Consider the following 24,312-nt stretch of genomic DNA (forward strand, 5'->3'; position numbering starts at 1 on the left):
CAATATTCCATTTGGGCTCTCAGACAAAAGGACAGCACCCTACCAGCACCAGCTTTCTGTTGCTGCAGTTTTCAGATGTATAATTGGATTATAACCAACTGCGAGTTTCTAGTCCTGGTTTCTCTCGGGCCGGGGAAGACGCTCTCTGATCTGCAACAACAGGAATGGGAAGGAAAGAGCAGAATGAGCTGAGCTGGGCAGAGGGGAGGGGGCGGCTGGGGGCTCCGGCAATGCAAAAAGCACTTTGGTGGATAATGAGGTTTGCAATCCCAGTAAATAATTAGGCATATTGGGAAGTGCCAGCAATGAGAGGTTACCCATTGCAGCCTAATGCCTGCTCATCTCCAGGGTGTGGAAGGACCAGCCAGCCAGGGACCACATGGGGAAGAGGGAGCTCCCAGGTAAGGTTGGTCTTCACCAGCTACCAGCCAACACTTTCAGGGCGCCGAAGGAAGGAGAGCCTAGAGCCAAGGGCAGCTCGTCCGCCAGTCCTCCCTGTCCCACAGCCACAGGCGGCAGAGGCACGGCTGAGGTGGGAAACCACACAGCCACTCCAGGCTGGCACGAAGGGGTGCGGCGGATGCTCAGACACCGGCTGTCCCAGGGGAGGAAGGCGGTGGCCCTCGCCCCAGGGAGCGCATGTCCTAAGAACTGTTCCCCCGTCCCCCAGGCCGCTGCCTGCAGGTCCCCGTGCAGTTGCGGGTCTGCACCGCCCCCGACACCCGCGCTGAGACCCACCAGCGCCGGAGGCGCCGGCTCCCCGCAAGCCGGCCCGCGGGAGCGCTGCCCGTGCTGCCTGCTCCTGCCCGCACCGGGGCCGAAGCAGCCCGCGGGCGCTGCGCGGGACGGCGGCGGAGGGCGCGGGAGAGCCGCGGAGGCGGGCGGGCACAGCGCGGCCGGCGGCCCCCGAGCGGGGCGCGGAGCTCCGCGCAGCTCCGCGCAGCCCCGCGCAGCCCCGCGCAGCGCGGCCGGCGGTTTCCCACCCTGCAGTGACACCTGGCGGGGGCGAGGGCGGGAGGAGCCGGCGCCGGCCCCGGCCCCGGCCCCGAGCATCCCGCCGCGCCGCTGCGCCCCTTCCCCGGGCGGAGCCCGACGGGGCGGCCGCGGCCGGCGGCCCCGCGCCGCGGCCCCGGGGGTGCTGGCGCGGCGGTGGGAGCGGCGGCGGGGCGGTGGCAGGGGCAGCCCCGGCGGCGGTGGGCAGGAGCCCGGAGGGGGCTGTCCGACGTGCCCTCGGGGAGGTGGGGGTCGGTCCGGCCGGAGCGGCGGCTCCGCGCCTCTGACTCTGCCCAATGAGAGCCCGCAGCACGGCGGGCGCTGTCAATATTTGGCCGCGGCCCCCGCGCTCCCATCCCCAGTGCGTCCTCGCCCTCCGCGCAAGGACCTCTATGGCCCGGCCCGGCCCCGCCGCCCGCCCCGCGCCGCTCGGGGGGCGCCGGCCCCGCTGAGCGCGCCGGCCCGGGACCCCTCGGGGAGCCCCGCCGCCCGGCCCGGCCCGGCCCTGCCCTGCCGCCCCCCGCGCAGCAGCATGCGCCTGGGAGCGGGGGCCCAGCCGGGGCTCGCTCAGCAGCGCGGAGCCGGCAGCCGCGCCGCGGGGCCGTGACGGGCAGTGCCCTCGAGGGGAGCGCGGGCAGGACCCCCCTCCCCGGTCATTTCTCCGTCTGGACCCCGCCCCGGAGAGATATGCTCAGCCCAAACCGCCTGGAAGCTTCTCCTGGGATTGCCTTGGCCCCCGGGCGTACGGAGTGCGGAGCCTTCCCTCGGACGGCGGGCGCGGCCCCGCGGCTTTGCCTGCCCCTCGTCCTCCTCCTGCTCGCCCTGACGCCCCGCGCCGACTCCTCGTGGTGGTGAGTCCCCGCGACGGGCCCGCCGCCCCGACGGTCCCCGGGCTGCCGCCGGCGGGAGCTGCGCGGGGCTCGGCCCGGGACGGGGATGGGGATGGGGAAGCCCGGCCGGGGGCTGGGGCAGCGCCGGCGGGAGCGCAGCGAGCCCCGCAGCCGGAGCGCGGCGACCGACGTGCGGCCGTGGGAGCCCGGCGCGGGGCAGCGGGAGCCGGCGGGGACCGGCCGGGGACCGGCCGGGGCTGCGCGGGCTCCCGGCTCCCCCCGCGCCGCCGGGCGTATCGCGGGTCCCGGTCCCGGCTGGGACCCCGCGGCATGGCGGGCTGGGGGCTTCCCCCGGCTCCACCTGCGCGGCTCCGGCGGCGGCCCCGGCTCCCGGGGAAGCGCGGCGGGGGCCGGCCGGAGGGGGAACGGCCCGGGCCCCCAACCTGCCGCGGGGCCGAGGCTTTCCCCGGGGCGCAGCCACCGCCGTGCTCCCCGGGCACCCCGCGCCCCGAAAGCGCCGTCGCCGCTCGTCTGCCCCTGGGGCCGGGATTTGCCGCGGGGACCCCCCGGCTCCCGCCGCGTCTGCCGGGGAGCCGAGCCCCACGCGCCGTGGCCCCCCGAAAGCCATCCCTCCCCAGGCAGGGCAGGGAGCGGGAGTAGCACCTCGGTACGGTCTAGCCCTGGGAAGCGGCAGCAGCGAGCAGCTCCCCGATCCACCCTCTGCAATCCGGAGATCGCGCTGGAGCTCCCAGGTCCCGACGGGCTGCGGCGTTGCCCCGCGCACTTGTGTTATGGCTTCTCGTAAGCTAAGAAGTTGCTGTTCTCCCTCATTTGGGTAGGATGAGGCTCTGTAACAGATAGAAATCATGCCATAGAAAATACCAGCCTTCTAGAAATTAATCTCCTCCTGTCCCGATTCCTGTAACAATGAAAATTCATGTATGCAGAATGAGAGTAATTAGGAAAACAAGGACTGTGAAGTTCTCCAGGCGACCCCGTGCAGCTTCAGTACTTCAGTAATACTGGAGAAAAAAATAGTTTGCTGCAGAAGAGTTCTCAGTGTCCCCCACCCTATAAAAGTCCTCTCTAATCCTGTGGAAAACACTGTTTTCCACGCCAATCTCATCATCATTAGCACATCGCAGAACTTAATCAAATTCAACCCAACTGGCACCGAAAGAGAACGGTGGTTTCTGGAATTTCTCAACTACTGTGGAGCACGTTGCAAGGGGCCAGGAGCACTTAATAGTCATGCCGGTAACACAAGTATTCCTAGTGTTTGAGAGCACGTCTGGGCGTGTGGCAGTCGTGGCCACGCTGGCAACCCTGGGAGAGCGATTCCAGGGTGAGGAAGGCGAACGGGAAAGCTGCGGCGCTGGGAGGAAGCGGGGAGCCCAGGGGACGTGCTGCTCGGGCAGCGGGTTGCAGCCAGGCACAAAAGGTGGATCGTGTGAGGAGCAGCTTCTTCCAGAGGGCAGCGCAGGCTTCGGGGGGCAAGTATAATGCAAACTAGCAAAACCAATGCTGTTCCTGGCCATGCCCGGAGGTGATCTCCTGCAGCCTGATCTGCCCACGGGGAACTGAAATCACTGGGCGAGAAGATGAGTCACCGTGGGTGAGTATCAGGTCGATACAAGCGCTGGCCTGGCTTCCAGCCGCCAGATCTGCTCCCATCAGGGCACGCGAAGACAGGACAGCATCTGCGCGGAAGGTGATGTTGCTGATGTGCTAAAAGCTGAGAAAGGAAGAGTCTTAGGGCAGTGGAGAAGTTGGATTATTTCACTTGATTATCAAGAAGGCAAGAGAAGGGGAGGCTCGTTAGAGCTGAGGAGTGGGTGCATGGGGTAAAGAAGCTGGAAAAAGACAAGGTATGGTGTAGTCACAGCCTCCTCTGCCCAGAGCTGGGCAGTTCTGGTAGCCAGCTTGGATGCTGGCTGAAGGGTGAAAATTCTTTCTTTAGGAGGAGTGTGAAAAACACCTATTTTCCTGGCTGTTGTACCCCACTTCTCCCCACAATGACTCCACCGCGGTGTCTGCCCTAATTCCAAGCGCACGTCTCTTCCCAACAAGTGGGAGGAAAACCAGCCACATTTGAAGCCTCGGTAGCTGTGGCTTATTTGGAGGAAGCTAGATTTAACTCCCGCAGCAGTTTGTGTTAGCTTGCAGACCGGCTCCCCGGCTGGCAGCTTCTCGTTCGAGGGAGAAGGGAGAGCGGGGGCAGCCCCGGGGCGGCTGGGGCAGGAGCCCAGCCTGGGGCGGCCGGGCCGGGCAGCTCCTCCGCACAGCTGGCTGGCTCCTCGGCCGTGGTGCCACCAGGCACGATTCCTTTGAACAGTGTCGGCAAGCAGAATTAGTCCTAGGGACCTTAAGTATGTGACTTTAAAAAAAGAAAATTAGAAACCAAACACGTTATACTCTAAATTTCACATTTTCGATCATACTTTCTCTTCTGTAGACCAGAACATTCCTAAGAAAAGCTTTCACTGAAGCGAGCGTTGTTGTGCTGGACGTGTCAGTTCTGATAAAATAGCATGTTTAGATGAAATTGTGTTTTACTGAAAATGGTTTCAACCAGCTGTGGTTTGGGAAAAAGTTATTCAGTGATTTACATAGGTTTCCAAGCACATCTTTAGCACTACTGATATTACAGTAAATACATTTGGTGGTGCATCATCGTTCCTTATTTTTATTATTATTGCCAAATTCTTCTAGGGATTCACACACAATAAACTTGTGGAAATAGAGGAAATGCTTCTCATTTTCAGAGTTGACTTTTAAAGTAGATTAATAGAAAAAACTGGGTCAGTTCTGATCGCAGTACATGGAAAGGAAATATCAACCAAATGTTTCTTCTAAACAACTGCAAATTATTAATTTTCAGTGACGTCAGGCACGGCCTGCGCCGCCTCACAAAAACGCCAGGAATTGGTGAACTTTGGTGCTCGAAAAAGTGTCCATGGGTGCGCGGGTGTGTGCATGTGCTCGGAGCACGTAGCGGCGAGAACAGCGTTTGCACGGGCAGAGGGGACGGGCTCGGGCCAGTGCGGTTGCGGCTGGCGGCGCTGCCCGGGCTCCGAGGCTGCCGTGACTAAGAGCGGCAGCGGGATGGCCGTGGCTGTGGGGAGCAGCATCCATGCAGAAATGCTCCCAAATTGTACAGTGTTACTTGGCAACAAAATACCAGCTGAAACACAGACAGAAATTAAGAAGGAATGCAATGGGAAAATCCCTAAATCCCATTTACACTTGAGTGCGCTCGGGTAGGGAGAACAGCGTCGCCCGGGGTATGGCAGCTCTCCCCGGGCAGGCGCCCGCCTGGCAGGGCTGTGCCCCGCGTGCTGCGAGAGGACATCGGGCCCCAAAAGCGGCCTCTGAAATTCCTTCTGAAAGATTTGGAAGATTAGACAAATGTTGCTTATAAACATAAACTGTGCAATAAACAAACTCGGTGTAAATAACTAAGTAGAGTTTACTCACTATTGAGAGCCCCGCTGGCTGCTCTGGTGTGGAAAGCCATTTTAAATTGAAGGTTTGGTTAAAGAAAAATGTACACAAAGCCGTATGCACACACACCCCTGCACCCCACCCTCACACATACCCACTTGCCTGCAAGCCCACATGAGCCCCCCCAGCCCCCAGGCGCACCAAATCCTCGTTAGCTAACTTGTTTATTGCTAACCACAGCCCTTGGAAACTACAAATATTTAATTTCATCTGGCATTGGAACAGATGGGAGGCATCAGGCTCCCAAAGAGATAAAACAAATCTGTGGAAGGAAGACTAACGCAAGCTTGGGCGCGGGTCGGGGAGGTGCAGGAGTCTGGCGGCCACGTGGGGCTCCTCAAGGCATCGGTGGGTTTCAGGGGCTCCCGGGGGAGCTGCTGCACCCTGGGGCACGATGCCCGGACGGGCACTCTTAGGGATGCTCTAGCCGCCGTGGTCCAGCTCCCTTCCTTGGCCAGGGAAGGAAGTCTGTGTTCACGGGCAGGGGGAACGCACCAAGGGCAGATCGTGAAGCAAGAGTGCCCATCACGCCCTCCGTGCTAGAGCAACCAGGAGCTGGTGTCAAGCCCTTCCCGAGGGCTTGGCAAGGACACCCGCGTTGCGGGTGGAGAAGGGGATGTTCCCACCACGCCGGGTAGGAAGGAGCAGTGCTGCTGCAGCCGTGCCTTTCCGGGGTTTGCCGTGCGTTTCCATCGTGACACCAGTGCTGGGTCCTGGTCCAGGCGCAGTGGATGGGCACAAAGAGCGATGGAAAAATCGAGCCACACGTACGCGTGGATATAGGAGAGAGGGGCTCATTTAAACAGGCATCACACTGAGGTGTGTGGGAGGGGAAATAGCATCAATAGGAATGTTTGAAATTAAGCCAAGGGAAAGACAGCTGCATGGAGGAACTCCACAGCCAGCCAGTGTAACCCCTTGGGGCGCGCGGGGGTGTCGCTGCCTCCCCTCCGTGCCAGTCGCAGGAGGGCAGACCCGCAGCAGCCCCAGGAGGGCTTCGCGAGCAGAGGGTCTGGCAGCTTACGCGGCGGCTCTGAGGACTGCGTGTCCGTAGCTCCCGATGCCATCCTGCACCGTGGACAAACTGTTTCCCTCCTCCGCGCGTGCCCCTGCTGCAGAGCAGCTCCTCATCCACCCGGTCTCGGCCCCGGGGCTGTCGCAGGCGAGGTACCGGGGGGACTCGCCATCTCAAAGGGCGGACGACGTGCAGCCCGGCAGCGCTCGGGGCACAGGGGCTCTCCGGGGAGTTTGCACCGGCTGTACGTTTGCTGTTGCAGAGCGCTTTGCACGGCAATAAAAGCAGGAGGTCAGCGACCAGGAAGTCTTTATCCCGAGGCGCTCCACAGCTCCGGCTGTCCAGGCAGCCGCGCTTTGAAAAATAAGTTTTAAAGTAACGTCAGACTGATGGAGAGTGAACCCTGTGGCCTCTGCAGCAGCCCTGGTGTTCTTTGTTGGGGCGTATTGAACAGATGGGTTCTCTCAATCACTCTGCGCCGTTATAATAATCCTAATTGTGTTTCTTAGTTCATTTTTCATTAGGGTCACTTTCACCTATAGGAAATCTTTCTTACAAAGAAATGCAGAAGAAAAAATCCTTCTGCTCTTCCAAACTCATTAGCTTTTGCTATTATTAATACCGATTTCAGCAGTGCCTGCAGCCCACTGTGAGGAGATCTGTGCTGGGCTAGGTCCTGTAGAAACACGCAGCCTCTGCTCTGAGCAGCTCGCACCCAACACACAAGATAACGCCATGGACAAGAGAAGAATCCTCCATCCTACTTTATCCCTAGAGACTGTCTTACTTAGACACCTCAGCAAAGTGCTTTGAAATTTTGGGAGGAAAAAAATTGATACGTAAAGCATATTTTTGATGAGCAATTTGTATTGTACTCATACATCGCCAACAATGCCTGGAAGGAATAGCTTTCACCCAGCGCAGAGCGAGATTTTGTCCACTGTTGCAAAAGGCACCGGAGTCCTTTTCTCCCTGTGCTTTTATAACCTCCCACCTTCACCCCTCCTCTGGCTCTGCAGCAGCCCAAGCACTCGGGGGCTTTGCTGCTCACCCGATATGTTCTGCGCACGCCGTATCTCGCCTTTATACCACAGCAAGCAGAACGGACCTCGATTTCCAGGTCACTCTCGATACAAGGTGCCAACGGCAAACCCTCCCACGTCAGCCGAGGGGACGGCAGGGCGGCGCTGACCGGCGCAGGGCAGGGCGCTCGTTTGGGTCCAGCTCCCCGGGGCTGCAGCGTTTCCTGGACTTTCAGCCCTTCCCACAGAAACCGCATCCCACTGACTGCACACGGGTGCAGGGAAACCGCAGAGAGGGGACTCCGACAAGGAACCAAAGGCACACAGCTGGAGAAAAGGTGACACACAAGAAAAAATAAAAGATCATAGTGCAGAAAATGAAAAGTATGTACCTGGAATGGCACTGGTAGTGGCTCAGCATTATGATATTAAAAATTATTCAAGTGAGACTAACGCTCTCAACATACAGAGTAGTGGCTCTAAGTGAGGAAATTAGGACTATTAATCATTCCAAGGCGTTAACAATTCCAGCAGTCCAGGATGGCCCCGTTCCCAGTGGGGCTTAATAAAATACTCAGGGTTTATAATAATAAAATAATATCTCAAATGTCTATAGCACCTTGCAACCCAAAGTGCTTTGCAGTTGGCTATAAATTGTCTGCCCACAGGCAGGGAGAGCAGAGGAAGGAAAGTGCAGCATCCTTGGGAAGTATGCAAAGAACTTGAGGAGGTGAGATGCTGCCAGGCACGTTGGAATTTGCTCTTTATCAGGCAAGAGGCAGGGAAGTTGGATTTGATCCTATCTGAACGAGGTGTCTGCAATAGCTGCCTAGGGCTTTCCAGCCTCCCACCAAAAGACAGATTTCGAGTCGATTCAGTGGGATGGGAAGAGAAGAGAAGCCGAGGTAGTTTAGCTCCCAAGCTGATCTTTCAGGACTATCAAAGTAGTTATGAGAGCAATGGGGAAGTGAATCAGTTTTCCCAGGGGAAGGACTCCAGGAGCCTCTGATACCACCAAGAAGGCAGGCCACGCTCTCATCTCAACCTCAGCAGCAGAGCTCTTGGAGCAGAAGTCAGCGGCGACAAGGCTCTGTGCAAAACAAGCTCACGGCCCCAGCCCGTGGGACGGATTGCACAAGAGGCTGAGCATCTCCTGCCCGAGGAGACAGGGACCAGGGCTTCGGCAGCTGCGGGGCAGCACTGCCTTCCCCCAGCGCTGATCCAGGAGAAGAGGCTGGAGATGTCACCACGGGCACGGTGCTTGGGCACACGTTGGGTCAGAAAGGCACGGCTGGACCACACTTCCCCCGGGCACGGACAAGGGGAACTCACAGCACTCTCTTTGCAGAAAGACCTAGAGAAACCCCCAACGCTGTAAGTGATTTTGGAGCCTAAGCCAGCGCCACGCCACCCTCCCAGGGCTGTTTTCGGGAGCAGGCAGCGTTCGTGGTTGACCACAGCACGGCACGCTCAGGGGCAAGAGCAGAACTGGTGCCGAGGGGAATGTCCCAAGCTGGCACTGAGCCCCAGTTACAGCTCAGCTCACGGGCGTCTGATGGCACCGGCTGGAGCTGTGGAGGGGCTCGAAGCTCAGCATTTCTTCCAAATGATGCTGAGGTTATTTGCCTGAGTAATATTAGGTGGGAGAGCTGCATGTGACAGGCAGTCGGTGGCCATCAGAGGATATTGGGTTGAGAGGCATGCTTAACGTGGCCAGGAACAACACCTTGGTGCTTTTCTTGCTTGCTTGCTTTTTTGTTTTGTTTTGTTGCTGTTTTAAATGTGGTTTGGTCAAGTTCAGAGCCCCCGGGTGCTGCTCTGCACAGCACCACGCAGTGCGAGGCTGCCTGCATCTCTTTACTGCCAGTAGCAAAAGAGAGAGCCTGTTAGGGCCCCCCGGGAGCAGCTGACATGGCTGGGGGTCCGGGGATTTAAGCTGTCCGGATTGCCTTGAGCAAGTTGAGAGCACCCTGCACGTGATGGGGAGAGGCAGTACCAGGAAAGGCAAATTCTCAAGCTGAAAACCTGTTAGGTGGGATGTCAGAGCCGAGCCTGCCGCCGTGCCAAGACCCAGCTTCAGGTCGGAGGAGCATCTCTCGGTGATTTCAACGCCATCGAGCTGACAGGCTTCAAGGTGCTGTGTCCGGCCAGAGCACCTCCTGCCCCGCCGGGCGCTGCATCCCCCCCGCGCTCCCGCCCTGCTCTGCCGCCAAACAAGGAGTTACAAACGGTATGCAAAACATTTTTGGGATCCTCGGGAAGAGAGAAGCCACAGGAAGGAGAACTGTTAACCTGCCATCGTTTTTCAGCCATTAACTTTCTCTGCATTAACGGGTGACAATGAAGAAGCCTCGTGCCTGGGCTCTCCCCGTGCCGCAGCGGGCGGGCGGCAGCGGTGGCCCTGCCGGGGAGGTTTGCCCTGCGCCGGGGAGCAGGCGGAGGCACCGGAGCTGCCCTGCGCCTGGAGCCTGGCTACTGCATCACCATAGCTGCTTGCACGGACATCCTTCTCCCAACGTATAGTTAACCTACGATACCTATTTTAGTTAAGCTCATTTTATATTAATCTAATTTAAAATTGGGCCTTTAATGCTATTGGTGCAACCCCAATTTCCCCACAGTGGAAATGTCCAACGTTTCAGCAGCTGTTTTAATTCTAAAGCAGAGCACAAAAAAATTAAGATTTTGCGATTTGTCTAAGAATGGCAATTCCAAAAATTTCCCTTTTGAAGGAAAGTAATGCTCAAATAGGTTTTTCAATGCCATATAAAATACCGTAAAATGAAATATTAGATACAGCAATGTGTCTAGCATGTCTTTCATTAGAAACTGAATCAGCGCACTAACATATTTCTCCACAACACCTTGGCATTACGGAAAAGCGACAAACGAGAGCAAGTTCCGATTCCACTTAATTTACACATTCCTATGAAATGCTTTCCTTTCTTCAAAACCTCTCTTTCCAAGAGACATTTTCCACCCGATGTCTACTAGTGAGTCCAGAACAGTGGCATGACCCCAGCTAAGCCTCCCCTGGTCTCGGATCTCACCACGTCGCCGCGATGCGGCAGGCAGCCAAGGCAGAGCCAGGGCGCGTGGTCGGCGCCGGAGGAGAGCAGCCCTGGATCCGGGGGAGCCACAACTAGAGCTCCCCGCACCGACACGCCTGGGCAAAGGCCGATACCACGCAGCGAGGCAAGCCCTGGGCTGGCACCGGGAGGACACGCAGAGCTTTCCCTGGCCACCGCAGCAACTGCAGCCCCGCAGCGGCGGGTATCTCCTTGCAACGCTCGCCCCAGCCCTACGCAAAGCTAGCCGGGCACGCTGCAGAGATACGAGGCTTCGCCTCTGCCGGGCTGACTTACCGACTCCCCGGAGAAACGCTGTTGTGGCGGGTGACGGTCGGAGCACACAGGGGCTTCGCTGCCGTTGCCTCTTCGGGCCTGGAGAGCTGCCCCCACAAACGACTGGGTCAGCCAGTTGGGCTTTAGCAATTAAGCAAAATATTACTGCCGACAGCTCCGAGTGACAAAAAAAAAAATCTGGAGCTGCCCCAGGTCTGTATTGCAGGTGGCTGGTTATTTATGAGAGGAAACTGCATTCCCCTTCGCAGCATCTTCCTACTTTGATCTTTAGAGTCATGGTTCCCTCTGACCGCTGGTTTTGCAGAACAGCCCCCAAGCTCCTGTAAACGCAGCGTGGTGCTCCCGGGAGCCGGAGAAACCCCTCAGCAGCCGCACAGCGGGTCTGCTCACCGGCCAGGCTCAGCCGACACGGTTGGGGCAGGCTGGCTGAAGTTCCCACCTGCCCATTGCTAAGGTGCCTCAGACTCTGGCCATGCTCTTGGTCTCCCCACTGCCCCACCTGGGGTACGGTGCTTTTCCTGAGTCTTTTGGTCTTTCCTATTAAAGAGCTCAGCAACTGGGAAGCTGCATACACTGTGTCAGTGCCAAAAGCACAGTTTAGTGATCCAGAAAAAGATTCCAGCACGGTGAAGATGGAGAAGGAGCGAGGCGTGCTGGGATCTGATCCTTGGGACAAGATGCAGCGGATCCCAGGAACTCGCAGCCCACATGCAACTGCGGAGATCCCCTCCCAACCCGCGGGGAACTGCACGTACAGGGAGGAGAGCCGCTGTGGATAGGAGAGCTCTGAGCTGTTGAGACTTTCACCAGAGCTGAGGGCAGAGACATGACATGGGCCACACGGTTCTGCGAGAGCACCCTGAGGAGTCTGCAAGTCCTTTGGGAAGCTGGGCAGGCTGTCGTGGGAAGCGCGGGAGCAGGACACAGACAGCACGGAGGCAAGCCGCGGAAGGGAGTTAGCACAAAATGCCTGCTGCCAAGTAAATAGATGCGTCTGCCTCTGATTTGCATGTTTATCTTAGAAGCAATTTAGGTTTCTCCTTGTTTACAAGAGTCGAAGTCAGCAGACTCTTAGAACAAGAAAAACAACTGGGAGCCAACATGTGACAGTTGTCTCCTGTTCCCCCAACGCGTCGGGGCGGCCGGCGCTCCGGGGCTGTTGAGAAAGAGCTCGCTTCAGCTGCGCCGGTGGATGTGTCTGTGCAGCAGATCACTCGCAGAGAGGAGAAGGGCTAGCAGGGAGCGAGGAGGGCTTTGCCTCCTTTACCTCGCAGGCTCTGAAGGCGCTTGCCTTTGTAACGTGAAGTCTCTGGTCTCTGCTGCTGCTGCTGTACAAGTTGCTCCTTGCAGGGAACGGGGAAGGCGGGAGGCAGAGGTCCAGCGCCACGCGTGGTAGCGCAGCGTTTCCCGCAGCACTGCGGCTCACACCCACCTCCTGGCAGCTGAACTCTAGGAGCAAATGGGAAATACAGCAAGCTTGATTGCACGCTGATTTGCACGAAGTAAATGATGCAGCATCACGCAGCCAAAGGCCGTCGGAGGGGTCGGTGCCAGCCCCTCTGCCTGAGCTGAGCAAACAGCTCTGCCCTTAGCAAGAGGGCGATGCAAGGGCTCCATGGGCACTACATGAGGACCTCGCAGGAGGCAGCATCCCGTGGAACCCCATTTGACAGGGCAGGGGATCATTATCTCCACATGCACTTAATTATTAACTCCCTCCCAGCTCCTCCTCGCTGCAGGCTGCTCTTGCCTCTCCTGACCATGCAGAAGTCCAGGCCCGAGCCGCCTCCAGCATCAGGAGCAGTTCCCTCTCACAGACTTTTCTGAACTCAGGGCTTGGGGTTTTTTTCCTGCTGTAAAAATGCAGATTCCCCAAGAGTACAGCATTTCACAGAAATTTGCCACTTCCAGCACAACTTCATTTTTTAAAAATGAAGTTCTGATAAGGCAGCTGGGGCCTTCTCAGAACATCCATTGTCTTCCCTATTTCAATGTTTTTAAAATGGCATAGATTTTTAGAAATAAGATCGGAAGGGATGCTTTAATCAATCCAAAACAAATGTTTGGGTTTTTTCCCTCCCAAAATTCTGCTTGGCAGAATTTTCTGATGTTCCGTGTCTCGCTCCATTTCAGAGTAACTGAATGCGACGGGAGCATTTCTGATGAAATGGAAGATCTCGGTCCCGCCGAGATAACCGCAGCCTTTGCAAGACACGTGAGGAATTTTCCCCCCGTGTTGTGCTGTGCCACTTTCCAACACCACAGCGATCGTGGGATGGATTTCAGTACGTAATCTCAGCTGGAGGCCTGTAGGTCCCGCAGCAAATATGCTGCTTGTTTGCAGCCACGAGCAGAGGGAGATGCAGCCACCGACCCCGGCGGGGGTCTGGGACCCGGCCCGGCGAGGTGCTCCCTCGGCGGTCGGTGCCTTCGCCCTGCTCTCCTTCCACTTGCTCCTGCTGATAGTGTTTGCTCTGAACTGGGTATTTGGCAGGAGAATTAACGAGAAGTAATTAGCTCACAGTGTGAAAAAGGGAGTGCCTGGTGTTTATCTTGTCTGGAGGTTTTTCCTTGATCTCAGTCTCCCAGGGGACGGTGTTAGTGCTTTATCTGCCGGCTCTCCCGTCGCGGAGGCAGCTCCGCTGCCAGCGTGTCTCCCCAAAGCCAGCCCTGCTTACAGCCCGCCGCCGTTACCAAAGACCAGTGCCGCAGCTCAGCAGCGGGAGGCGGACAGGGGAAGGGGTCCCCGCAAGGTCCCTGGTGAGGTGGCCCATCAAAGGACATTTTACCTCTTCCAGCTTTCCCAGCATTTCTTTCCCCCAGTGAAGGGGAGCTTTGGCCACTGCCGCGTCCTCCATCCTGCCACACCGCTGCCTCCCTCCCAGCTCTTGGCAGCGCAGGCAGGGACACGTCAGCGTCCCCATCCTCGCTGGGGCCAGGCAGGCTGGGCAGAACAAATTCAGGGCCAGGGTACCTGGCCATGCTTCCCCACGGCATCGCTGCAGCCCCACTCGAGACCGCTGGCCTGTGCCATCGTCCAGCTGGTGGGATGCTCCTCATCCTGCTCACCGCGGGAAGGAACCGGCCGCTCTCGCAGCCCAGCGTGAGCGAGGCAATTAAACGCCCACAGTCAGCATTGCTCAATGAGCTCCTGTTGGCTTTTCTTTCCTAAACGGCTTCTGCCATCTCCCTTGTCCCTCTGCTGCAGGATGAAAGGCTGACGAGCAAGCCTGTGAAAGTAATGCTCGCTGGCCCTCGGAGTCGGGGCTTGCAAAGCCATGGGGAGCCGGGTTTATTATCCTCAGCTCCAGCCTGAGATGACCTTGTGCTTCTGCCAGCATTTAAACAAAATATTTTAAAAGAGGGAACAGATCCCATTGCTTTCTGTGCTCACAGGGCTTTCCTGAGCCTGTGAGCTCTCTCTGGGGCTGATAGAAGTGATAGAACATGGCCAGAGAGAGACAATGAAATATTGCCCAAGCTTATTGCTTTTTATTATTATTAAAGGGAGGTTCTTCCTTCCAGTCTAGGGGGGTTGAAAAACTTGAATCTCACCCAGACCTCATCCCTTCCAGCCAGAATCACAGCTCTGCGCTCTGTGGCAAACATCGTCCTCCGGCACAAGCAGCCGCTGCCTGGCTGGGGCGAGCGGGCAGCGCAGGCAGGGGCTGACCGGGGTGGAAAATTCCACGTTGCCACCATTGTCCGGGCTGGTGCGAGGCTGCGGGGCAGAGCACGGAGTCCCTCCCTCGTGTCCGTGGAAAGCTGCCCGTGGGGCTCAGCCAGGCTCTACCAGACTGTTGTCTGCGCATTGTCTTTCTGCTCTGCGCTCCCGCCCTCTCCCCACTGCTGCAGGGAGGGGACCGGGATGCAGGCAGGGTACAGGCAGCTCAGGAGACACAGCGTAGTTCTCCCAGTTACCCAGCTTCAGGGCATGATCATAAGCATTCACCAGTGCCAGAGGTGCACAGAGAACTAGACAGCCAGGGGATAACGGTGTGAACGAGGACTGCAGCAACAAGAGGTGAAGCCTGCTCCTCTTCCTCCCCAAGCTGAGCATCGTGCGGGTACCTGTGCCACAGGCCGTTGTCCCCACAGCGTGCCCCAGCCAGTGCACGGGCAAGAGGCATTGCAGAGCCTGCGCCAGCTCCGCTGGTCTCTATCCTGCTGCGTTCAGCAGGGCCGGGCTGCAGAGTGGGGCTGGGATGTAGAGAAGAGGGTGGGAGGGAGGTTTTGCACAGCAGCAAGTTCCTCCGCTGCTGCCCCAGGAGCTCACAGAGAGCCCAGGCTCTCAGGGGCGCGGGCCCCACGACTTGCAGCACCCATAGCTGGCTGTCTCCTGGGGGAGATGGGCTCCACAGGGCCCCCTGCTCCCTGCCGCAGCGATGCACACACAGAGCAGAGCTTTGCCCGCCCTGGGCTGGTGCGGCTCGGGGTTATTTTGTTAAACACAAAGACCAAAGCCCAGCGGCTGCGATGGCTCAGCAGTGCCCTGTCCCTGCATCCTGTCTGTCTGAACCACAGCACCGGGCAGGTCTCGCCGCGCAGCCAAGCAGCGTGCTCCGCGCCTCCCCCGGCTCGCCCACGCCGAGGGGATGCCGCACGGAGGGCGCTGCGGGGGGACGCCCTCGGCAGAGCCCAGAGCAGCTGTGACACAGCTAGAAAGAAAAGAGGGAAAGGTGGGCTTCAGTGTAAGACCCCCCCCAGCAGGGTGAGGACCTGGGGAGCCAGAGCCCCGCACCTTCCCCCTCTGTGGGTAACGCGGCACCCTTCTCTCTCGCAGGTACATCGGCGCGCTGGGCGCGAGGGTGATCTGCGATAACATCCCCGGGCTGGTGAACAAGCAGCGGCAGCTGTGCCAGAGGTACCCCGACATCATGCAGTCGGTCGGGGAGGGAGCCAAGGAGTGGATCCGGGAGTGCCAGCACCAGTTCCGGCACCACCGCTGGAACTGCAGCACCCTGGACCGGGACCACACCGTCTTCGGCCGGGTCATGCTGCGAAGTAGGTGCTTCCCCTTCCCACCGCCGCGTGCCTTGTCTCCCTGGGAGAGTCCCTCCTCTCGCTAGGCTGCCGTGCCCGGTGGCTTGGATTACTCCCTCAGGAGAGCTTTGCCTTTCTCTGTAAATTAATCAAGCAGTAATGGGAGCGGAGCACTGCGTTTGGAATAGTTGCACCAGATGAGATGGAGAAGGGGGAGCACTGGGGGAGAAGGGGGAAGGAGGAGACACCTCCGGAGAACAGGCTCATATGTAAACAGTAATGGGATATATAAATATTTGGAGAGCAGGATTGGCCAGGACTCAGCAGTTCACGTGGGAACTGGCTGTTCCCTTGCATGGCAAGGGAGGCAAGGCAGAGCCGCGGCTCCAGTCCTCGCTTCAGGCTCCAAGGTGGAGGAGGATTACGGCTTCGGGGCAGACGCCAGCCCTGCACCAGTGGCTGGGCACAGACCCTGCCCGGGAGGGACCTTCCCGCTCCAGGTGAGGGACGGATACGACACAAGCAGGGACGTACCCAAGGAGTGAAGAGGAAAGGCGCGATGGGGACAGGGACAGGGACGGTTCCAGAGCAGGAGCAGCATCGTGGGCGCCAGCCGCCCCTGGGAGGGCTCCGGCAGCGAGCGGACCCCGGGAGCCGGCATGAGTCCCGGCGCAGGCAGCGGCGCTGCGGGACAGATGCTGCTGCGCCTCGTGACGTGCCAGGGCGCATCCAGCCACGCGGCCTCCAAATCAAAGGCATCTGGGAAGAGCCTTTCCACTCACCAGGAGCGGCTCATATGGAGGACATGTGAGCGCCCGCGGAGGCAGCCGGGGAGCGGGGGGCTTGCTCCCAGCTGGCGGGGGGATGGGGCAGCTGCCCGGCGGGGCGGACAAGCAGCAGCGCCTGCAAGCCAGGCCCCCGGAGGGGAGCTGGCTGGAGGGAAGGGGGCTGTAAGCGCCGGGACGCAGCACTCACCCTGCCATGCTGCAGCCTGCCTGGTCTCAGCCTCTCCATCCCCGCGACGGCACCTTTACTCCCACCCGCATCCTCTCCTGGCAAAGGACGAGGAATGATGAAAGCTCCTCGCCACAGCCCCATCCTGCGAGGCCCAAAGAGAGCTCTGCTCCCTTTGAAGTTGCTTTCAAAGGCTCTCAAAATGAAGACGAACATGGTTTTGATTTGCAGCTTCTTTTACAGCATTATAAAAACAGCTGCGAACTTGAACCAGAGACATAAAATAGCAGGCAGCATGCTATGCTGCGCAGGGAACGCCGAGCCCGGCCAGAGCTGCCACCAGCTCCTGCGCTGAGCATCACCCCGGGAGGGCGGCAGCCCCGGCCGAAGGGCGCTGCCTGGGTCCTGCAGTCTCAGCACCGATGGGCACCCGCATGGCCCCTGAGCCGCAGGTCAGCGCGAGGGACCGGTCAGGCAGCCCCGAGAGCAGCCCAACACCCCGAGCTACCGAGCCCTGAGGCTCAACGTGAAATTCCCCTTAGTCTGAAAGGTGCCAGGGAAGCGGAGGCTGGGCTCGGTGGCCAGCAGAGGTGGCTGGACTTGGCTTACCTGTGTGCGGGATGGTCTCGCCCCCCAGCCGCGAAGGTGCTGCCGCACGGTGCCCTGCTCCTTGGTGGGCTGCGGGCGCCCAGCGCAGCCCGGCGCGCTCACTCCCATCCCCGTTTCTCTTCCCGCGGCAGGCAGCAGGGAGGCCGCCTTCGTCTACGCCATCTCCTCGGCTGGAGTGGTCTACGCCATCACGCGGGCGTGCAGCCAAGGGGACCTGAAGGCCTGCAGCTGCGACCCGCTCAAGAGGGGCCGCTCCAAGGACGAGCGCGGGGAGTTCGACTGGGGCGGCTGCAGCGACAACATCAACTACGGGATCCGGTTTGCTAAAGCCTTCGTGGACGCCAAGGAGAAGAAAGTGAAGGACGCCCGGGCGCTGATGAACCTGCACAACAACCGCTGCGGGAGGATGGTGAGTGCAGCCCCCGCAGCCGAGCCCTGTGCCCGGCCAGCCGTCCCACCGGGACCTCCCGGCAGGGGAACGGGCAGCGGGAGCAGTTCGGGCATAGGAACGGGACCCTGGGTGGCCACGGAGGACGGGGACAGGACGCTGCCCTGCCTTCCCGGTGCCCCCCTGCACGCTCTGCCCAGGGAACAGCCCTGCGGGGATGGCAGGACCCTGCTTACCTTTGCCCGCAGCACGTGTCCTTGCTGATGCTGGCATCCGTGACCATGGGAACGCATCCTCCGTACGCAGCACCCTCTCCCGTTGGGAGCCCCATCCCGCACAGGCGAGGGCTGATAAGCTGTACCAGGGACAAGCAGACCCAGGCACGCTGTCTGACACCCAGGGTGACCGCAGGTCCTCACGGCATCCCTCTTCCCACAGGCTGTGAAGCGTTTCCTGAAGCTGGAGTGCAAATGCCACGGGGTCAGCGGCTCCTGCACGCTAAGGACTTGTTGGCTGGCAATGTCAGATTTTCGAAAAACGGGGGATTACCTAAGGAAGAAATACAACGGGGCCATCCAGGTGACGATGAACCAGGATGGCACTGGCTTCACAGTGGCCAACAAGAACTTCAGGAAGCCCACAAAAACAGATCTGGTGTATTTTGAGAACTCGCCTGATTACTGCGTGATGGACAAGTCAGCAGGTAAAAACCAAAGCTCCAGTCGTTGCCCAAAAGCAGCTCTTCCTCCCCTCCTGACGGGCCAGCAGCTCCCGACAAGCCCAGCCTGGCAGGGCTGCTTTGGGACGTCAGCTCCCCCACCGAACCCCAGTCCCTGGTGGGGGGGTTGCGCTGTGGGGGTCACCCAGGGGTGCACCCAGGGCGGTGCTCACTGGAGCGCTGGGTCCCCACAGCACCTCATGCCTGTGCAGACAGGACTGGGTTTGCCCAAAATCCCCAGGCTTAACACCAAACCCATTAGGCCTCTTGTAATGAATGTAGTGCAGCATTTCCTCAGAGCCTTTCTCCTGCAGAGCAAAGCTCCCTTAAATAGGCAATAAAGAGTGCATTTCATGCAGCGGGCTGCCGGCTTCTCCTCTGAACACTGCCCGAGGCTGGGATGAGAGCGGGGAAGGCGGTGTCAGGGCTGCTCGGCTCCTGCAGAGAAGATCAATGGTTTCCAGCCTGGAGCATCCCTGGGTTGGGGGTTCACAGTAGCCGTGGGGGCTCGGTGGGGAAGGCAGCATGTGCTCCTGCCATCCTTCAGTGAGCCCTGAGCCCAAGCAGAGGGGGCATTTCTAGCTTTGCCAGCTGCAAAGCCTGGCTCGGCGGGCACACACTGCTCCGGGGCCCCCCCGGGCACAGCGGGGCTGCACAGAGCCCGTCCCCGTCCCCCCCTGCTCTTGTGCTCTGGGCAGCAGTGGGTGCAGGCTCCAGTAGCGGGTGTGGGCAAGGGGCCGTGCAGAGGATGACCAAAGCTGCATCCCTGGCCAGGTTCGCTACCCACGCTGCAACCCGTGCCCTTACAAAGCAAGCACAGGCTCCGCAACCTCTTCCCCGCAGCCTCTGCCCAGCCTTTGGAGGCCACGCTGTGGCACCACGCTGTGGCAGAAACAGCGGGATTTCACCACTGCTGAGGCAGTCGTGTCCGAGGTCTCCATTGCAGATAGTAGATAGATACCCAATCTTACCACTGCCAACAACCGTGGGGCAGGGGATGGGGGAAGCATTTGAACAAGATGGAGGAGGAACACCCTGACCCGCTCTCGCTTCCTTCCTGCAGGCTCCCTGGGCACAGCCGGTCGCGTGTGCAACAAGATGTCCCGTGGGACGGACGGCTGCGAGGTGATGTGCTGCGGGCGGGGGTACGACACCACGCGCGTCACTCGCATCACCAAGTGCGAGTGCAAGTTCCACTGGTGCTGCGCTGTGCGCTGCAAGGAGTGCGAGGACACTGTGGACGTGCACACGTGTAAAGCGCCGAAACGGGCCGAGTGGTTGGACCAGACCTGAAGAGTCGGGAGCACAGAGGGAAGAATCCACTGCCACCCCCCCTTGCAATTTTTTAAAACCCTGTGCCCTGAGGGCCATGACATTCTGGGAGCTGTAGTTCAACTGCATGGCTTTTATTTAATTAATTCTGCAAAGCACTAAAGAAAAGACTACATTTCCCAGGAGGTACTGTGGACCCTTCTATTTGCTCAGCAAAACCAATCCCCTGCCTAGGAGGAGTCTGCAATCCTTGCTTAAACTGTGAAACTGCTGTTGCCCATTGTTCTTTTTGCAAAGGGATGGTGCAACCGATATGGACTTGGAGGACCGATTGTCAGGATGCGATGGCTGAGGAAACCTGCACCTCCCCAGAGAATTTACGTTGCAGTAAAGTTTCACCAGCGAAAAACACTAGTTCAGAATAATCCACTCTTGCAGAAAGCATTCTTGCTTTTACTTTTTTGCAAGGCCAGAGGAAGGGTGTTGCAAATCCGTGATCCCTGCATTTCCCTCGAGCAGACCCGGCACACCGCTCCTGGCCACACTGCTGACCCCCCTGAGCAAGAGCAACCTCTGCATGAGGCTTCTCCCCATCTCCCCAGCGAAGGTGACAAGCGGAGCTGTAAATTGGAACTGAAACCTGAATGACTGCACAAAGACAAGGGCCACCCCTAGATGCAGACAGAGAGGGCTAGAGAAAGCAAACAAAATCTGTGAACTTACTGGTAGGTTCTGAAGTCAACAGATACAACAGCGTCTCTGTAAAACTCACTTGTATGTTGTGTATACTGCTTATTATTTTAAGTCAAAATTCATTATAAACCTATATCAGAAAATGATGCTCTTTGCTTTTTGAATTCCTACACCCTGAGTTGGGCACTTCCCCCGGAGCGGGAATCAGCCCACAGCATTTCTTCTACCTGCTTGCCTGCAGCTCCCACGGTCCTAAAGCACAGACCTCCCCACCCCGGGAGTTATCTGTTGTTTCCCACAAAGCAGAGCCATGGCATCCAGCGTCCAAAGCCCCAGGGGAATCCTTCATAAGCAGTAGCACGCTCCAGAACATCTAATGACATAGCACTGGGTCAAGCAGGAGATGCTAGATTAGCTTCCAAACTTTTCCTGTTAAAAAAAACCAAACCCAACACCCAAAACTTAAACTATCAACTAAAATTGAAGCTGATGAGAGGAGGGGCAGGCAGGTGCAGAGCTGCCAGTAGATAGGTTACAGAGATCAACCTCTCATATCTCTAGAAATTTCCTCATTTTTTTTTCCCCCCAGCTTGGGCAAGCAGTCATTACAAAGATGCTTTATTTAGTGTACAGATATTTTATAGAGTCTGGTCAAAAGGTACCAATCCACACAAACAGACCTAATGTACAAGTAAGACAGCTGAACCTGCAAACTAAATTGACCCAGGTAAAAAAAAAAAAAAAATTACCTTAATCGTTGCAATTCCTGAGCATAAGCTGAAGCAGATAGGGGAGCTTCTACACTTCCCTCCCAGAGCTCGGCTGCCCGTTGCCCCAGGCAGGCTGTGCTTTCTCCCTGACCCAGAAAAATGTTGTTAGTTTTCCTAATGTTGATCATCATCGTGCTGATGGGCAGGTAAGGATGTTTCACACACTCAAAGCAAGTTTTCATGAAAGTTATAAGCTTACATCAACAACGGGAAAGGACAAGTCAACAGTAACATTCACCTGTAAATACTTCTAACTGGGGTCTGCTTTCACACTGCTATTGCTGCTAGAGGGGCTGTTGAAGCTCTCCGAGGAGGAGTCGGGGTTTTCTCCTGGCTGCAGCAAGATGTGTGGGCAGGGGGAGCTGAGCAGGCTACAACAGTGATGTCTGAAGGAAGGTCAAAGTAGCAGGATGGGATTAAGGCAAAGAAGATTATTCTGGTCCTAAGCCACCCATTGGCTACTGCACGAAAAGCATCTCTGAACGGGGATTTTACCCAATGGCCCTGGGAAATCTTAGTTTAAGTGGTGAGGGAAAACCACTTTGAAAACTGCTTTGATGGGAACTGCTCAAAGAATTTAAAGAGCCTGCCATGGGCCAGCTGAGAGCACCTTACTCCATGCCAGACACTGAGACTGCTCAAGCAGAAAAAGGACCTTCAGCAGAGCTGCTGCAGAGCCACGGACAAGCAAAAAGGTGACATTTTAACAGAGCTCTTAAAACAGTTACAGGAATCCCACCTCCCCACTGCCTAACCCGTTTCTTACAGAATTAAACCATCTCCCTTTTGAATTCCGTACTGACAGCACGAGAGGGCTGAGCAGCACCTTTCACCCTCTCTGCTCTTGCAGAATGTGCACTCAAGCTGGTGTTTACCTGGGAGGCTGCCGCGTCTCACCCCAGGCCCTTCGAAGCCCTCTGAATTTCAATTTCCCCGAAGATTTGCTCCGTCTCGGCTGCGCCGAGGAATGCTGGCAGGTGAGCGGGAGGTCTAAGCCAGGCCAAAGGCATTTCAAGCCTGCCGTAGCACAGCGTCCGTCAGCGCACAGGCTAATCTACCGGGAAGAGCTCCCTCATTTATCTTCATTACTGCTCCACCTACCATCAATTTACGACAGACTTTAAGAAAATGCTGCCCCCTCGGCAATCAATCCAAGCCTCCCTCCCAGAGCAGGACACGCTCCGTGGGCTGGGAGGGACCCAGTGCCTGGGGACCCGGGGTCAGCCGTCAATAAACATTTCTTCCTCTCCAGAGGACCCCCGGGAGGTGTCTTCCAGCAGAAATACGGCTCCGTAGCAGATCTGTAGGCCCACCTGATGAATGACACCTTAATCAATGGCTGCTGCCAAAATATGTCTTCCCTTTGAATGCAGATGTTCAACATTTTAAAACACAGGAGAAAACTCCCGAGGACAGGTTGTCTTGGGTTTGTTGGCTTCCCCCCTTCCCGTATCATCACCAAGATACTAAAACTGGATGCCTTCAGCACTTTGTAGAATAACCATAGCTGAGAAGGCAACGCTCCATAGCCCTGCCGGGTCCACTGGCACGATGGGACTCCCTGCCCAGCTGCCTTCCCCTGTCACAGCACAGAGTAAATCAGAGGAGTAAAAATACTTGGAAACAGGTACCATTATTACAGAAGCACCTGGAGAAGCAGTCGTGGAGACAGCCCGACGAGCTCGAGTCTACCCGACAGAGGAGGTAAGCAAGACTACACTCACTTCTTGTTTATTAACAAGCAATTAGCAAAAGTACAATGCCTGGGGATCAGAAATACACTGGTTAGCTACAGCTAACTCCCAGTGTTTGTGCAAGATGACGTCCCATTGTGGGCTGAAGGAAATTCAGACTGGTCTATGTCTTCCCGGAGATGAGCCCTACCGAAGCTCCCCTTCAGCACACTCATCCTCAGCAAGCAGATGTTTTCCATCTATAAACGTTTATGAAGGCTGCAGTCTCGTCAGGGAACACTCAGTTCCTCTCACAAGCCCCTCTTAAGTAATCTGCCTAAAATGTGCAGGGAGCCTTTTTTGCAAGATCATCTTCTAATTATCCTCCAGTCAAAAGCATGTCTGAACTCAAGACAAGGAGCAGAATTAATTGCTTAATGAGCTTCTGAATAAATCACCTTCCCTGGAGAAGCTGGACAGGACACACAGAAGGCATTGGAAACACGGGATCCACACAAACTCAGGGTATTCTCTCCACTGAACCACGTGCGAGTGAGAGCGTGCCTTAGCCCAGGTGACACCACCGTTTTTCTGGATGGATATAGTGATAAAATTGATTAAGTTTTTGACGCCCAGTAATGCAGAGTGTATTGCTACACTGCTCAGCTACACCCCCGTCCTAAACCCTCCTTGTCGCTGCCGTGTGCCCTTTCTGTTCACCGTCACGTTCATACTCACACAAAAGGCTTTGCTCGTGTACCTGTGCCAGCGACAGCGTGCTCTGTGGGGGTCACCTGCTGTAACAGGTCCAGCTCTCAGGGACAGATTTATTGGGGTGTTTTAACATTTGCGTAACCTGTCAAGATCTGTGTGGGAGCTTTCACATCCCTTATTACGGAGGCCGAGTCACGGAGGGCTGCTCCAGCTAGCAGCAGGGGGGTTACTGCTCTGGAATCTCAGCTGATGAGTCAGTGCAGGAGAATGCAATAGTCACATACTGTGTCACACTGTTTTATAACTGATGATAACCTACAGCCAAATTAGAAAAGAAATCGAGAGGTTCTTAAGAGAAGGGTCCGAGCTGATGAGGCCACGGTATGATTGCACAATTCAATGCATCCAGAGTAAAAGGAAAATGTCACTGGCCAGAAATAACCAAAGCAAGAAGATCCCCAATGGAGAAACATACTCATCTTCGTGGATGCACCCTTACTGATGCAATAAGTGTGGGTGTGTTATCTAGCTTTCCCCAATGACCAGACTCACCGAAGGGCCTACCAAAAAGCACAATACAACAATCGAAGCTGGAAATGAGGAAAATTCCAAGCACATGAGCAGCATCCCTGCTCACTGTCTTCTTCCTACAGTGCTAAGGGCTGGGGCATGCAGAGCACGCCCCACCTAGGAGGCTCAAGAAAGGGAGGAGGGAGCCAGGAGACTAGAGTAGAGCTGGAAACTGAAGCTGCCTTTCCTCTCTATCCACCTTCATTAAAAGTTGGATGAATTCAGACCACAGAAGACTG

The 24,312-nt window shown here is 57.3% G+C and overlaps 1 protein-coding gene across 1 annotated transcript; it reads left to right on the plus strand.

Moving 5' to 3' along the window:
- Positions 1-1,680: 1,680 nt before the first annotated feature.
- Positions 1,681-22,635, plus strand: WNT2B (Wnt family member 2B). The gene is made up of 5 exons (XM_075174104.1): positions 1,681-1,844; positions 15,513-15,733; positions 17,407-17,684; positions 18,102-18,366; positions 19,445-22,635. The coding sequence occupies exons 1-5, from the start codon at positions 1,681-1,683 to the stop codon at positions 19,672-19,674; spliced, it is 1,158 nt and encodes a 385-aa protein (XP_075030205.1). The 3' UTR covers positions 19,675-22,635.
- Positions 22,636-24,312: the final 1,677 nt, after the last annotated feature.

The sequence above is a fragment of the Calonectris borealis genome, chromosome 26, assembly GCF_964195595.1.
Source record: "Calonectris borealis chromosome 26, bCalBor7.hap1.2, whole genome shotgun sequence".
In the NCBI taxonomy this organism is placed as follows: domain Eukaryota; kingdom Metazoa; phylum Chordata; class Aves; order Procellariiformes; family Procellariidae; genus Calonectris; species Calonectris borealis.